Source organism: Chanodichthys erythropterus, chromosome 10 (assembly GCF_024489055.1).
Source record: "Chanodichthys erythropterus isolate Z2021 chromosome 10, ASM2448905v1, whole genome shotgun sequence".
Lineage (NCBI taxonomy): Eukaryota > Metazoa > Chordata > Actinopteri > Cypriniformes > Xenocyprididae > Chanodichthys > Chanodichthys erythropterus.
In genome coordinates this window covers 56,823,052-56,840,214 of record NC_090230.1, presented here as the reverse complement: position 1 = coordinate 56,840,214, position 17,163 = coordinate 56,823,052, and the positions used below count along the sequence as shown (strand labels likewise).

At 34.8% G+C, this 17,163-nt stretch overlaps 2 protein-coding genes across 4 annotated transcripts in view; one reads left to right on the top strand and one right to left on the bottom strand.

The window, feature by feature from the left end:
* lpar1 (lysophosphatidic acid receptor 1) overlaps positions 1 to 7,521 on the top strand; it is a 54,064-nt gene extending 46,543 nt beyond the window's left edge. Inside the window, exon 3 of one of the 2 annotated variants that reach the window (XM_067398329.1) lies at positions 7,082 to 7,521. In XM_067398329.1, the coding sequence (XP_067254430.1) occupies positions 7,082 to 7,389 (308 nt within the window). In that variant the 3' untranslated portion in view covers positions 7,390 to 7,521. The remainder of the gene's footprint in view (positions 1 to 7,081) is intronic. The other variant, XM_067398328.1, reaches the window with a different exon arrangement.
* The window catches only part of musk (muscle, skeletal, receptor tyrosine kinase), a 39,682-nt gene that overhangs the window by 2,859 nt on the left and 19,660 nt on the right, over positions 1 to 17,163 (bottom strand). The window contains exons 7-15 of one of the 2 annotated variants that reach the window (XM_067398327.1): positions 13,757 to 13,916; positions 10,887 to 10,893; positions 6,185 to 6,448; positions 4,870 to 5,033; positions 4,307 to 4,330; positions 3,879 to 3,967; positions 3,008 to 3,167; positions 2,669 to 2,855; positions 115 to 309 (exon numbers count right to left, since the gene is read on the bottom strand). In XM_067398327.1, the coding sequence (XP_067254428.1) occupies positions 115 to 309; positions 2,669 to 2,855; positions 3,008 to 3,167; positions 3,879 to 3,967; positions 4,307 to 4,330; positions 4,870 to 5,033; positions 6,185 to 6,448; positions 10,887 to 10,893; positions 13,757 to 13,916 (1,250 nt within the window). Of the gene's footprint in view, positions 1 to 114; positions 310 to 2,668; positions 2,856 to 3,007; positions 3,168 to 3,878; positions 3,968 to 4,306; positions 4,331 to 4,869; positions 5,034 to 6,184; positions 6,449 to 10,886; positions 11,015 to 13,756; positions 13,917 to 17,163 lie in introns of those variants that run through there. The other variant, XM_067398326.1, reaches the window with a different exon arrangement.

Below are 17,163 nucleotides of genomic sequence, written 5' to 3'. Positions count from 1 at the left end.
TGACAGAACCATGCAAAAGAAAACATGATCAGTATAAACACTGACAGTGCCAAACCAGGATAGACATTAGCACCACTGATGTTACATTTTCTTGTAGCATTTGGTAGGTCTCACCTTGCCTGAAACACCCTACCGAAAGCCCCCTCTCCAATGTCACGGACATATTCAATGTTGTTGCGTGGATATTCGAGACTCAGGAGCTTGGAGTTGAGGAGGAGAGGCAGTCGTTGGTACATGGGGTTGGGGTGAAGTCTGTCCAGCAAGAGCTCTGAGGGTAGGGCAGTCAGAGTAGGTGTCTCCAGCACCCTACTGAATATAAAAGCACAACTTTCTTGTTTTGATATTTTTAGCTAATAATTTATGTAATGCAACTTCCAAGGCAACTTCAAGTACACTTTTGGGGTGTTCTACTCTCAAGAAAGCTTCTGAGGACCAACTTCATGCAGACTTTCGCTGACCAAGGTGTCCAGAACTACTTGAAAATTACAAGAAGGTGTGTTGGAGCAAGATCAGAGGTAATCTCACCAGATTTCACTTCCAGCCCTGCTCCAATATACCTGCCTGTTATTTTCAAGTAAGCTTGCTAGAGTTAGATTTAGGGTTGGGACTATGATAGTTTAATAGGAAATGTTGTTTCATGATCAACAATAGATGTGGATACCAATGCACACCCTACTTGATACATCTCCTACATATAGGTCCTTATAAATCACCCTTTGTGGGGTTCAGACTTTTACCAGCGCAGGTGATTCTATACATTCTATGAGTGACTAGGGCTGCGTTAACACTGCAATTCTTAATGCACAGATCTGATCTTTTAACCATATCATATTATACATTCACTTTAGACACGACTGGTATTCAATATATGCCCAAAATGATTCTGTTGGTGTTTGCTTTACCATGCAACATGGTTGACCCTCGAGTTTTGAATGGCCATACTAAAATGATTTTATAATTCACATAGTATGGCCATGATTATTTGCCAATATGGATAAGTTAAAAGCTATCTTGGATGTTTGATATCTGACTGAACAGATATAGACTGGAAAATAATGGTAATTAGGGCCCAAGCACCAATGGTGTGAGGACCCTATTGCAATTGCTTGGTCTATTATTCTTCTTCTCTGAAATGAATCGCATTTTTGAGGGCCTAAACATGCGCAAAAGCTTTGCATACGAGTCAGAACTGGTGAAAATTTATGTCTGAAATGGGTTTCAGAATTAGGTGTGGCAAAATGGCTCAATAGCACCACCTACAAAATTTCATGTAAGAGCCCTTCACGCTACATTTCACGTACAAGTATAAAATTCAGAGGACACATGTAACAGCCCAATGCCTACAAAAATGTCCCTGGGTGCAAAATCTGAAAACCCAACAGGAAGTGAGATAATTAATCTGCAAAATTTTGGCAGTTTTTGCCATTTCCAGACGTTGTACTTTAACAAACTACTCCTAGAAATGTTATCAGATAAACATCATATTTGGTCAGTCTAATCTAAAGGCCTTTGCGACATTAAATTGCTAAGATCTTGAGTTTTCGCTGAAGGGCGTGTCCGTGACAGCCTGACAACATTCAATGTTTCGCCATGAAACAGAAAGTTGTTGTAACTTGGGCATACAATGTCCAATTTGCTCCAAACTTCACATGTTTTATTAGAGTTCTGGCCTGAAGACATCTACGTGCAAATACTCAGTTAGTCATAGTGCCACCTGTTGGCAACAGGAAATGGCATGCTTTACACTATAATTCACTCCCTGAAACACATTTAAACATGCCATGAAGTATACCAAACATGCTAGAAACACATTAAATCATGCAACACTTGGCTAAGTGCTAATGTATGTGATTAGCATACAACAATATTCAATATTCAGTTATAGTAATAGCGCCACCGACTGGCAACAGGAAGTGACATGTTTAACACTGTAATCCACTGCTAGCAACATATGAAAATATGCAATTGAGTGTTATACATGCTAAAAAACATTCTAAAACATGCTAGCAACACTTGAGTGCTAAAGCATGTTATTATTGTCATGAAACAGAAAGTCGTTTTAACTCAAGCGTACAATGTCCAATCTGCCTCAAATTTCACATGTTTGATAAGTGCCCTGGTCTGAAAACAACTACATGCCAAAATTTAGTTATAGTCATAGTGGCAACTGCTTGGTAGAAGGAAGTGTGGCAAATACAAATGACTGACGTTGTCCTCCTATATTTATATACTTAAATGCATATTGCCCACCGGCTGTTTTCCTAATGCTGCCGGGTGGCGGTAGCACGAGTGTGAGAGGGCCCTTTCATCGCTGCTTGCAGCTTTAATTTTTGTTTAATTTTTTTATTTTAGAAGTGCTGTAATATTTAATAATTTGAATGAATTCAAAGGATCTAACGAGAGAGAAAGATTGTGAGTGTGAATTACCAGTGTGTGTCTGTATATAATAATCAATTTTGTTAGTTTATTTTCAAAAATCAGCGAAGTTATCACCTCATTGATGAGAAATAGCTTAGGCTTTTTCAATGGATGCGGAAAAGAAACGGATCTTGTGCAGATTTTGTGCAACATCAAGTGCAACATATTCCGATCTGTGTCAGATTTTTTTTTGTGCCAGTGTAAATGCAGCCTATATGACTTAAATGCGATTAATCAGTCCATTATTCACCTTTTCCTCTTTTTCCACATTTTCTTTCGTCTGTGGCACATGAGGATGAGTATGGTAAAGAAGGCCGCCCCAGCAAAGCCAGCAATGACAAAGATGATAACGCTCATTGAGTAGGCCGTGGACACAGGAGGGGGTGGGTATAACTGGACAGGTTTTGGAATGGAGGGTGCGGTCTTCACACTGATAACTAAAGAAAAGAATAATGTTGATGTTGATGCAGATGATTTGGAACAGATGTTGTTTTATATTGACTTGTGTCAGAGTAAGATGACAATCTAGGATTAGCTACTCCAGTCAACAATTTATCTTATTTATTGCTCAGGTATAAAAATGATATACCTTCTCCACATTTGGGCACCAGACAGTACTCCCAGCGTACATTGGGGTTTGTGGTGTAACACCATGGCCTGTCACTCTCTCCACCTGGGTTACGACAGTAGTTTTCTGAATTTCGCAACTCAGGAATTACATCTACAGAGAGTCTATGTTGATGGGGATCCTGAATGAGATAAAAAGAGAGCAGTCAACCAAGTAACTCAAACCAGTGCTTACTCACATATCCTCTGCGGCTAAATTCAATATTCCCATTATCCCTGAATTTCCAGCATTTTGAAACCCACTGCATGTATTAAAGCTTTCCACATTGTTTTGAAAAGAGACAAAATCTTCTCCATTCAAAACTTTATTTCAAAGGAAACCTCTGGATTTGTGTATTTTGACCCTCCATTGTTTTTGCTGTAAAAACATTGTTTCCTGTGTGCATATCATTTGAAAGTCACTGAGCACATGCCAACATGCAGCATTTGGATTGTTTGGGGTTAGGGTATTGTTTGAGGACCAAAAACAAAAATCTAAACAAGCTGGTTTATTTGATTTGAGCTACATGGGGGAAAAAACAATATCATGTTACAATGCATGAAAAAAGAAAATCAATTTTGGTTTATTTATTTGTGAAATTCTAACACTTTGTCCAATATTCTAAAAAGATTTGCTATTATTGCTGTAACCTTTATTACATGACTGCATTAACTACTGTCAAAGATGGGAAAGGCTGTATTACCTACAATGGGCATGCATAAATAGCTACTTGGCTAACTACTAGCTAACATTATTTCCCCACACATGCAGTCTAAGTGACGTCAGCTTTGGTGAATAGGAAAGTAAATAGAGTCCATTTTGATTTTATGGTGACTTTAATACAAACATTTACCTGCTGGTCCCATCGCTGACAGGGAATGGCAGATGCTGTGACATTGTGAGTTCCTTGGTAAAATCTTCCTTTATCATTGTAACATGTTGCTATAGATATATAAATTGCAAACAGTTAAATATATTGAAATGTGTGTTTTGACGATTTTTATTGCAGTTTGACAGAAACATAAAAATGTGTAGTTGAGTCTAAAGGTCTGAGGCCATTAGTAAACATTTGCATTTTCGTAATTTAAAAGAATTTAATCATTAATAATACTAATTATTTTCACATGAATTTCAGTGTTTTTGTTCAGTTTTGTTTGTTTGTTGTTTGGACAGAGGAATTCACATACAAGTGTAAATTAAAATAAATCTCAGCTTATTTTATGGAGTCTCAGACTTATGGACCCCACTATAATGTGAAGAGAATGTAAAACTCATACTTACATGTAACTTGCTCTTTATTGATACCTGAATAACACAAAAAAAAGAATGTGTTTTTCATTGATACTTAATTTATTCATTTTAATTATTAACTAATTATGTTACCATCATGCAGGTTTCCAAAAACACAACACAATTGCCACTTTCTACAATATTTCATTACCATTTCATTGCCATTTCCAACTGAATTTTGCTGCTCCACAAGTAATACAGCAGCTTGCAAACATGGCATAGAAGCTTTTAGATGGGAACATTTACTCAGCTGTCCAACATCCCCTACTGATCCTTCCTCATATGCTTTGGCTATAAAACAACCTAATCTTGTCCATCTACAGGTTCGCTGTCATCACATTCCTCACAAGGCATTTCACATAAAAAAAGGCCTACAGCATTATCCTGCCAAGAACCATACGTGACGTTTTTCCACTAAGACCCATTGTTTTCACGGGACGGATGCTTTATGGACATCAGCCACAAAATATCAGAGGATTTTCATAACTAAAACATTGAGCCGAATGGCACCCCACAGGAAAATGTACAGTTATATAAGAACATGTCACTCTTACCAACATAAGGAACCGCTGTACACGAGGATGGGTCTGTTTGGTGGCTGGGTAAAGAGGTGCATTCTGGGAGAGTGATGCTATGTGGGAACCCTCGATGAGATCTTTCCTCAGCAGAACGCCACTCCTTATAACAGTACAGCTCTTTTACTGTGAGACAGTGCTCCCTGTGAAACAACACATTGTCAATTATATATATATACACACATGGTGTGTATATATATATATATATAGTATGGGTGGTGTCGTGGTTAAAGTTTAGGGCTAGTATTTGGAAAGTTGCTGGTTTCTGGGCAGACCACCATTGTTCCCTTAAGCATGATATTTATCCTCAGGTTGCTCCACTACTGAGAGTTATTTTGGGTAAAGGCATCAACTAAATGACTACTTACTAAATAGTGATATGGATCATTTTCTGTATGTGGTGCCTTTTCTGTCCCCAAGGGGAAATCATGTCATTTAAAAATATGGACTGAATTTGCCCCAGAATAAAACCCAAAATAAGTAATTGTGAGATAAAGTTTAAAATAAGAGATTTAATTGAGTCACACTGTGACAAGTAATCACAATTACAAGAACTGATTTCTTAAACAATTCCCATCCTAGTTTGTTTTTATTTGTTTTGGTTTTGTTTGTTTGTTTGTTTTTCTCTCCCCAGAAACTGCTTTTTATCCTTCACGTGAGTGAATGTTTCACCAGTCATTATTACATATTCAGGTCTTTAGAGACCCGGAACTATATCTAACACAGATGGATCTATAAATGCCATAATAGTATAAAACTCTCCAAAATAATAAAATAAAGCATATTTCATTATCTTTTGGAACTTGGAAAGTTTCAATTTGAGCAGATGCTTTTTATAATCATCACAGTCATCGTCAGAGCTCATTTCCCCAGTACGTTCAGCATCTGGCTTGACCTTATTCTCAAAACTATCATTCAACTTTTTCAAAATCAGTATTTTGATCACCAACAGACAGCTTCTTCACCACAGACACCACCAAGTGATAGTAACACTAATATTTGACTACGTACAGTACTTGCTCTGCTAGTTAGGAAATCTGATCCAAGCAACTTTTTATTCGACATTGTGTTGAAAAGCCACCACATACAAAGAATGACGTGGTTTCTACTTTTGCTACTATACTTTTCTAAAATTGGGAGGCTCTGTAGTCCCCTTCATATGCATATGACTAATTTGTTTGGATTATTTTTGTTTACTGTACTATAGGATAAAGAGTAGAAAGAAAAAGGTATATTCTGCATGGTATATAACCATGTACCCCAAATGCACAACAGAACAGAACATTTCCATTACCTGCAGACAGGTTTAGGTGCTGGTCCTAAACCTGAAGGATTACAGTCCTGGAAGGTGGCGTGGCAGAGCAGTGATCTGGCAGCAGGTTTGCAGAATGAGCTGACCCCATCCAGTTCCCCCCATGCGCTCTGAGCCAGGTATTCCTGCGCATCCTCTGGGTTCGGGAGAGAGTAGTTGAAAAACACTAGAGCGTCGCGACGAAGCACGTTCCGACACACATCGCCCCTGTATGTGCTGCAATAGCCAGCGTTGCCTTTGTACAGTCTAAATGAGATAAAACAATGTGATTTTAAAGACAACACAACATTTAGTGAGTGGCTCTAGAACATTCAATTAAAAAAATATATATATCATGTTCAACTAAAAACTGAAAACTTTTTATGCGATAATGAATTAATTTATAAGATGATCAACTAATCACATTTGAGGGACAAGTTTACAGTTCTACATCAGTGTTATTCACCTATCATTTCCCTCTGACCTTAAGGATAAGTTATGGGTAGGGTTAGGTTTAGGGGTAAGAATAGGGTTAAGACTACATTTTGGGACATGTATGTTGTTCCAAGATCAACAAAATATGTTGACCCAGGAACCTGTCTTACTTGGCAAAATCACGGTGACCATAGGGGCGTAGTGTTTCTTTACAAAGGGACATTGCCAACTACTGGCCTGGCAGCATAGGCTAATACAGGATTTTTATTCACCATTGCAGATCCATGTGAATGGGATCATTTTGACAACGTTGTCTGTACACACACACAAAAAAAAAAAAAAAAACGCAAAGGACATTTTTTTTTTTCATTTTTAGTACATTGCTTTTGTGTAAATGTACCTTTAGTTTTGTTGTGTTTTTGTTAATATGCCTATGCTCCTTGTGTTTCCTTTACTCCCTGTTAGTTTTCTTAGTGTGGCGAACAGGGCGGGCCAGATCTGTGAGGGAATGGCGCGAGGCCGGTGACGCGAGAGATAATGAGCTCCACCTGCGAGGCGCACCGGCCTTGAGTCTCTCACGGAGGAGCTCCAGAAGAATAAAAGGAGGAGCGAAGACAGTGAAGGACGAGAGAGGACCAGGCCTGGATATTATTTTATGTTTTATTATGTTTGTGTGGCCGACAGACGTCCGCAAGGGTATTGTATTTGTTTATTTTGAATTAAAGTTATGTTTAACGTTCGCCGGTTCCCACCTCTATCTTCCTTATCTATGAACTTTGTTACACTTAGTTAGTGATAATTGGCACCTGTGTCTCGTTTAGTTCCCTTGTTTGCTCTTGTGTGTTTATACCTGTTCAGTTCTGTGTCTGTTCACATCTTTGGTTAAAGTGGTTAGTGCGTTTATTCTCCATTATTATTAAAAGTGCTCTCCTTGGAATACCTGTGTCATGTGTCTTATTACTACCACGCTATATATGACAAGTTGCAGGTAATATAGCTTTAAGAAAATAAAGATAGTACACTTTCATGACAAACTTCATTACACTTTTAAAAAGTGCACTATTTCTCTTTCCAGAGAAAGAACTCCCTTCAGCATAAACTCAAGTTTTTGAAAAACTTCCGACTGACTTGAGTCATGCAGTACACTGTCAAGATCTGTCTTTCATTTGTTTTATTGCATACAGGAAAAAGTTTTAATATTTAGTTGTGTGCTTTAGAGTGTCAGTGAACAACACATCAAAATAAGTGTTCTCTTTTAAAGCACAAAGTGCTTGATTATAATTTTAACTATAAACTTTAAAAGTACTAAATTGCAAATACATTTAAAATTTGTAGTTACAAATTTAAATACATGGCACTCAAGTTTCAATATAAAATTAAAAGTATGTTTTAATTTATCAGAAATATTTGTCAGTACATTCGGCAGTTCACTTTAAACATATTTCAAAGACATTGGAAATGGTCATGAAATTACATATTAAGATGTGTTGCTTAAGTAGGTCAAAAAAATAAGTTTAAAATAAAGTGAATTCCAGTAATTGCATTTAATACATGTTTAATCTATAATACATTTTCATTTAATAGTAAATAACATGTAATTAAGTGTCTGAAAACATTACAGTTTAGTTTGCATTTAAGTATATTCTTTTAAAGTATTATTTTCTTGATAAGTTTTAAAAGCATGTTTAAGTGTTTCTTTTTCACAAGGGAAAAGAGCCCATGTTGAAATATTTTGGCCCCAATGCATGATATATGCTTTTTTTTTTTTTTTACTCATGTAAATGTAAACCAGATAAAATGTCTGATGGCTTTGAAATGTAACAGCTCACCTCTCCTCAACAAACTGCTTAATCTGAGGCATTAATCATGTTTGTAGTACAAATGGTGCAGGAAAAAAACATAACTCTCAGAGAAATAATAACAGTGATGCTTACCCTATCAAACTGTGTTTATGAGATATGTACTGTAGTAGGTTTTGGAAGTTGTCAAAGAGTAACTTTGCCCTCATCATTGACTTCTACTAAACGGAATGGCTGTTTTGGACTTGCGTCATATAAAGATGTTGCTTCAAGGTTTCCATCCATAACTATGTCTCCTGACTACATGCTGAATCATGTACAAACTGACTGCACAATTGACGAGAATAAAGTGCACTTCTCACAATTAGTTCATTCTGTTTAACTTAGCTCTAATTGCATCCAGATGCTGAATCGTTGGAAAATATCTTGGTTTATTTAAGTTCATGTGTAACTTAGACCATATGGCGTGTCTGGCTTTTACGTTATCCAGCACATGCGTGTATGTTTGCATTTATCATTTCAAATCAACAGAGACATGCTGATTCAATTTAAGTGGCTCTTTCCAGAGAAAGAACTCCCTTCAGCATAAACTCAAGTTTTTGAAAAACTTCCGACTGACTTGAGTCATGCAGTACACTGTCAAGATCTGTCTTTTATTTGTTTTATTGCATACAGGTTTCTTATCAATTGTATTTTCATAGCTCTCAGTCCAAAAATGACGTCATATTAAATGATGTGGCCTATTAACATGAATCACTATCAACACTAAATCTTGTTAGACTACAAAAGAATCTTAGTGTGGTGACTACAAAAAAAAAAAAAAAAATCACTACAAAATTCAAATGAAAATATAAATTATATTTTACATAAAGAAAATAAAGCTATTAAGATGTTTTGCACATTATTTAAATTATAAGAACATTATATATGTGTATACAGACTACAATTCATCAGTTCGGGGTCAGCATGATTTTTTGTTTTTTTTTAAGTCTCTTCTGCTCACCAAGGCATTCATTTGATCAAGAATACAGAACAAACGTAATATTGTAAAATATTAATACAACTTAAAATAGCTGTTTTTATGTGAATATATTTTAAAATGTAATTTATTCCTGTTATCAAAGCTGAATTTTAAGCATCATTATTCCAGTCTTTGGTGTCACATGATCCTTCAGACATCACTCTAATATGATGAATTGATGCTCAACAACATTGCTTATTATTATTATCAATGTTGAAAACAGTTGTGCTGATTCATATTTTGAGGAAAACGTGATACATTTGTTTTGTTTTTTTCCGTGGTTGATGAATAGAAACTTCTTTTGAAGGTTATATTCTTCCAGAAAAAAAATAAAATGAAAAATATTCGTAACATTCTGAATGTCTTGTCACTTTTGATTCATTTTTCAAAATAAATAAATAAATAAATCTTATTGACTTTAACAATTTGAACAGTATTATTTTTCATAAAGATAATTATGCAAATTGTGACATTAAGACAATTAAGCATATCACCCTATATTTTAAACATTATTTTTTTCTTTTCTTTTATTTTCTTTTCTTTTCTTTTATTTTCTTTTTTTTTCCACATTACAGCATGATATATATATATATATTTTTTTCCTTCTGTTTATTTATTACATTGAGAGTGGTGTGAGGTAATGTGCTCAGCTGTCATGTAAATAATGTCTGGTCTAAAATTAGGCTTTATTTCTTCATTAAAATATGGTTACACTTTATTTTACAGTACATGTACTTACAGTGTACTTACCCAAGAAAGTACTGTAATATAAGGTAACTACATGGGTTAAGGTTAGGTTTAGTGGTAGGTTCAGAGTTAGTACCAGTTTTAACCCAGTTATTGTAATTGCTGTAATAAATACATAGTATGTACATGTGGACCAGGGCTGTAAAATAAAGTGCAGTTACACTTTATTTTAAGGTGTCCGTGTTACAATGTAATTATATTCAAGTACTGAGTAATAACAATTAACTGCATGTATTTACTATAAGATTAGGGTTAGGTTTAGGGTTATCACATGTAATTATGCATAATTTATAGTTATTACTACATGCAATATGTTTAAAAAGGACATTGTAAAATTAAATAAGTTACCTAAAGTGCTACCTAAAATATAATTTGATAAAACTGTATTTTACAGCATCTCTTACACGTTACATGTAATTACAATAGTAATAACTATAAATTATTTGCAACTAACCGTAAACCAAACCTTATTCCTAACCCTAAACCTACTGTATAGTAAGAACATGTAGTTAATTATTATTACTCAGTACTTAAATGTAAAATTACACTGTAATAGAGACACCTTTAAAAGTGAAACCTATAATTTCTCATACCTTTTGATTTTGGGATGACCTAGACATTTAACAGACTTAGCCAGGTAAAACTATATCCCACAAGGTCACATGTTGAAGTACCACTTAATAGGATGCAAATTTATTCTTACCTCCATTCTACAGGAAAGTTACAGGATCCAGAGACGGCCACCAGAAACAGGCCCAAGAAGAGAGAAAAGCACAAACAATATCTGTTTAATGTCAGAGAGTAACACATCCACTCTGTTGGCCTGACCATTCTTCTGTCATGCAATGTTTGTGTGTATGAGAAGAGGAGGAAGACAGAACTTGGGGGGTCTTTCTGGAGACATAGCAGGTGTGAAGTTTAACAGCCCCTCCTGATTTCATGTGACAGGACTCAAGAATCTACTTCACAGAATAAACCATTCTGACACACTGTGTGTCTTTCTCCAAAATGTACACCATTTTTTGTGGATACACACACATAAGAAATATAAGAAAAGAGTGAGTATTAGTTTGTGATTCTATTGTTATATCACTAATGATACAGCTACTTACCTAATAAATAATTATACAGGCATGAAATATTGATTAAAGTTTTTCTGTTTTACTATGTGAGAAGAATCACATAATGATATAAGAGAGACATGAAAATAGCACAGATATTTATGAAATCGGTTCCACGGAACAACAGATGCTGATTGACCTGTAAGAATCAAGTATTCTGGACAGCCATGTAATAGGGAATATTTGGTAAATGAACATCAGATAGACACAGGCACACATTATTTATTCAACTATTAATTCCTAATTGTATTGTGTACATTCTCTACATGTTCTCTACAGCATCTGTGGCATGTTTGCGCAGGGATGCATTTCAGGGCTTTGAGGAGGCAAAAGAGCAGCTATGCAAACACAAAGGAAGCTAACTGAAATACTGGCACCAGAAACACAGCTGCTGAAATTTAGAGAGCAGTCACATCATATTTACTCAAAGCAACCAAAGAAACATATGGCTGAAACAGTAGGTCACAGTGGGTGAGTGTTTACAAAGCCCCACTTCATGGGCCTTTATTAACAGAAGCATTTCAAATTGATTTTGCTAAAACATTATGACTGTATATTACAATAATATACTGTGACAGTAACTTGGAACAGTGACTGTATTATTTAGTACTGTGACATCATGTCAAGGAACTAAATGAAAATGGACTTTGTTATGTTGACCATGGTTCACTACTGTTCAAAAATGTGGGGTCAGTAAGATTAAGTTGTTTTTGCAACACATTCTCGGTTCTCACTCCCACCTCGTCACATATTGAAGCTTGGTCAGGATCCCTCTGCGTCACTTTTTAATGCGCAGGGCACCCTTTTAGCATCATTTTTCGATGAGAAACCTTTGGTGTCATACAGATGAGTTGGGCATGGGAATGTTATCGTCATGATGAAATTAATCATTTGTGTTACACAGGATAACAGGCAGATACAACTACAGGCACAATTTATTCAAAAAGAAAAAAATTCCAATTGTCCCGAGGCCAAACAAATAATTTGTGCGGGGAACAGACCCACAAGCAGTCTCCATCCGACAAACAAATTTACACATAAAATACCGTTTTCCATTGAAACAGTAATATACCATAAAACTATGCATTCTGGGTAATATTTGACATTTTCGAGAGAGCAGCTTATAGGTTACTTTCTCGAAAATGACCCAGAATGCATTGCTTTTACAGTATATTACTGTTTCAATGTAAAACGGTATTTTACTGTTTAAATTTTTTTGTTTTTTTCACAGTTATTTTTTAGAGTGTTGGCTCTTGTATGTCTCGAGACTGACTGTGTCATTACGCCAACTTTGATTGTGAAATGGCATCATGCTAAAGAGTCGGGTGTGTCTTTCGAACAAGATGTGACTGCATATGTTCATGGAGAGGGATCATTTTCAGTGATTAAAACATTAAGATCCACTCTGTGCTTCACATAAAGATAGCATATGGCTTCTGAAGAGAATGCAACATGAGTTATTTGTAATATTTTTATACTGTTTCTTTTGCTCACCGAGGCTGCATTGTTTGATCAAACATATCCTACAGTTAAAACTGTAATATTGTGAAATATTATTACAGTTTAAAATAAAACTGTTTTCTATATGAATATATTGTAAAATGTAATTTATTCCTGTGATGCAAAGCTGGATTTTCAGCATCATTGCTCAAGAAACATTTCTTTATTATCAATGTTGAAAACATTTTTGAGGAAACTCTGATACATTTTGGTAGTATTCTTTGATGAATAGAAAGTTGAAAAGAACAGCATTTACTTGCAAGAGAAATATTCTGTAACATTATAAATGTCTTTACTGTCACTTTTGATCAATTTAATATGGACTTGCTGAATAAAAGTACGAATTTCTTTAAAAAAAAACCAAAACATACTGACCCAAATCTTTTGAACGGTAGTGTACAACCATGTATTTCAAAGAATATCATAGTATTAACATACGTTTTGTTTCCAAATTAACGTGGTACCTGTCAACAAGTGCATTTTTTCACGTCGACATTGTCAATTATAAATGCATGTACATGTACTATAGGATTATTTGGAGATCATTTTAAATCCATAATTTATAACAGTGACATTTTAACTATTTTGCCTTAACATCATGACAACCTTGTTACAACATCCAAAATAAAACAAATAACAGGCATTTTGACAGTGATAACGGTTACAATAACAGTTGTCAAATACTTTTTTTGAATGTTACCACTATATTTATGTTATAACCCATATAAGCATTTACCATGGTATGCATACTTCATGCTAAAGATAGGGTCTTTACTACAGGGATTGTTAATGCAATAAAATAGTTATTTGGTATTACCACTACTGAAAAATGTTTTTCTTTACAGTTGAGTATCTATATGTCAGTATCTATGCTATTTTGTGAGACCCTGGGACTTGTAGGGACAAAGTAGTAGATAAACCATTGAAAGTAAGACTCAGTACTTAAACTCACCTGAAACAGTTATTTTTGCTGTAGCTTTGACAGTATTGGCTCCTCCGCTGTGCTGGTTAGTAGCCTGACAGGTGTAGAGAGCTGGTTTATGCACCACCACACGTAAAACAGACAGTATGACTTCATTCACCAGTGTCTCCTCCACTGACGCTCCTGAAATCTACAGAACACAAAAATATGAAGCAGCACAACTGTTTTTAACATTGAAAATAATAAGAAATGTTTCATAACATTAGAATGATTTCTGTAGGATCATGTGACACTGAAGACTGGAGTAATGATGCTGAAAATAAATTACATTTTACAATATATTCACATAGACACAAATTTTATATTGTAATAATATTTCACAATATTCCTGTTTTTACTGTATTAAGTCAATGCAGCCTTGATGAGCAGAAGAGACTTATTTCAAAAACATTAAAAAACTATACCAACATCAAACTTTTGAACAGTAGATAATAACAATAATAACAAGCAAAAACAATTCTTCTGGCAAGTGATATACCCACGGAATGTAGCAACTAAAAATGAATATATTATTATTATAGCTATTAATATAGATATTTGTATTTGTAATTACTACAAAAACTGCCACCATTGTTCTTTTCTGTATATGTGTAGAATAGAACAGAACAGAACAGAACAGAACAGAATAGAATAGAATAGAATAGAATAGAATAGAATAGAATAGAATAGAATAGAATAGAATAGAATAGAATAGAATAGAACTGATGGGTCAAATGCAAGTCACATGATTATTCCAACAAATATAACAAATCCTTCTATTTATCATTTGGATGTGTTAAGACTCCTGCTATTTTGCTAATGTGATTTGTTGAGTTTATGAGAACATTATAAGAGCCTGTAGGAATGTCAGTCTCATGCTGCGATCACGGCTCTATATTTGACAAAGTGCGCATGCAGCTGATTTTAGAAGGCACTTCATCTGGCTCAAGAAAACTAATGAGCTGAGAGTCCTGCCAGAATGACACTCAGACGGGGTAATTTTAATCAGCGGTCTAATAACATCTCACGGGTTTCTGAGATGTTCTGAGGGTCAGAGTTAATTTATCAATCATCAGCTATGACAGCTAAAAACATTTATCATAGCAATTATACAATGTCTTTTCTAAACTACATAACATTATTAGTGAAAAGAGCACAAAACATCCCCCTGGAATTATAAGGTTCTATCTGACATTTTTGTCAAAATTAGTTATTTATTTATTCACATATTCTTATTATTCAGAATGCAGAACACAGAACATTATAATTCCAAGGGGATATAAAGTCAAATGACATTAATGGTAGTGTGTTTAAAGATTTGGTCAAAGTAGCAAATTAGTGGATATATGTATATATATATATATATATATATATATATATATACACTATATTATATATATATAAATATATAAATTATGTATATATATATATATATATATATATATATATATATATATATATATATTATAAACATATCTCAGAATAATTTCAGACAGACTTCTGGGGCAGTGTAACAGTTTAATGAGCTACAGCACAGCACAGAGTGAGCTTTGGGGAGAACTAAACATATATTTAAAGCTGCATTCTGTAACTTTTTTTGGTTAAAAATTATCCAAAATCAATTTCTGAGCAAGTGCATAACCAGACAGTGTTCAAAACTACCTCCTTACCTTAGCCCAATTCACTACGGTAAGCTTGTAGTAATGTTTTATAATAAAATTGGTACTGGTGGGTTTCCGCAGGCATGCAGCCGTTCATCTTTGCGTCATTACTTCACTTCTGTAAACAGAAAGGAAGGAGTCCCAGCTAGTAGGCTATGCATATAGGATGCTGCTGGTAGCAGATCATTTATAGCCTTTTCTCACAGAAGCTGAAATAATTAAACTTATCATTTTGATGGTGTATTGTAATCCAGAATGGTCCAAATGACAATCATCAGTGACAACTAGAGATTACCCTTAATCAAAAGACTTAAGACTGCGGACTGGCTACAGAAATTGAAATCTACAGTTAACACTAATACACACTAAATACACATAGTCACGCAATGCTGATGTTGTTAACATTAACAATTTGAGAACAAAGTATAACAGTAATAATAATTAGCACGGTTTGACGTGATCCGAGCTAGGCGAGCGTTAGATTTAATCACCATTGGCAGTGCGATTTATTGTAGGCCTAATGCTTTTTTCCTCAGTTGGTTAGAACAAAAGTGGCAGACATTACTTACTTGTTCAGACATTTTCCGGTGAAAACACAACACACGTAAAGATAATAATTCCGCATATAACTGCAATTGCAGGTTTCAAACAGAGATGGCGACAAAGAGGCAAAACCTATGGACAGCAGCTTTATTTACTACAGTAGTAATTTCTTAAGACATCAAAAGTGGAAAATGTTGGTCAAAAATGTACATATACACACAAACTGACCAGAAACCGCAACTTTCAGACACATTCTATCTTTTTCTAGTTCAACTGTCACTGAAAGGTACAAAAAAGGGTTGTGGGATTTCAACGGCAGCGAAGGACACATCTAGCAGCAAAATCCCCAGAGTAAAATCAACTCTGCTCAGAGTACATTTGGTCCCTCTCTACATAGAGTTAAAATATATCTGAAGCAGAGTTAAACTTAATGACATAATTAAGTGATTGATTAAGTGATGATTGAGCATTAGTGATGAACACCTGCTGTTAACAAGCATAATCACTGAAGGAAAAGAAACACAAAAACTACATCTGACTTCAGCCACAGCCTTAGATGAAATCAACTGAACATAAAAGACATAAAATCTCTCAAGATCTCAGCAGAAGATGATTAAACAACTCCACAAACAGCATTACCAGCTTCACTTATTACTAACCAGATTGATTTTATTTATGTCTTATGTCTACAGAAGCTCTTATTGAGAATTAACAGAGGTTTAGATGTTGATATTTTATTGGTCAATAATAATAATAATAATAATAATAATGCCACCATCATGGTTATCAGTGCTTGCTATAGTTGGACTCTTGACCCTTTTATAGTTTAAAATAATTTTCTTTTCAATGATAGCAATAGTGTTTCATAACAAACACTTACTCGTTGCTGAATCTGAACACTGAAGGAGCAGATCAGCTGACATTTTCTGCTTGTAAAACTTTTGAATAATTGTCACAAAGTAGTCTGTCTCTTTTGTGCTATTGACTGAGACCTGGCTATTTACAGAACTGTAAAAAAATCATATAAATAAAAAATTAATTCTATTAAACAAATGCCACCATACTGCTTCGATACTGAAGATGAACAGCTATCACAGGCTTAGACATGAACACGTATGCAATCCTCAACAGTCGTGACAATAATTATTCATGTTACAATGCATGGTGGGTATCACCATAATACAAAACAGAGTG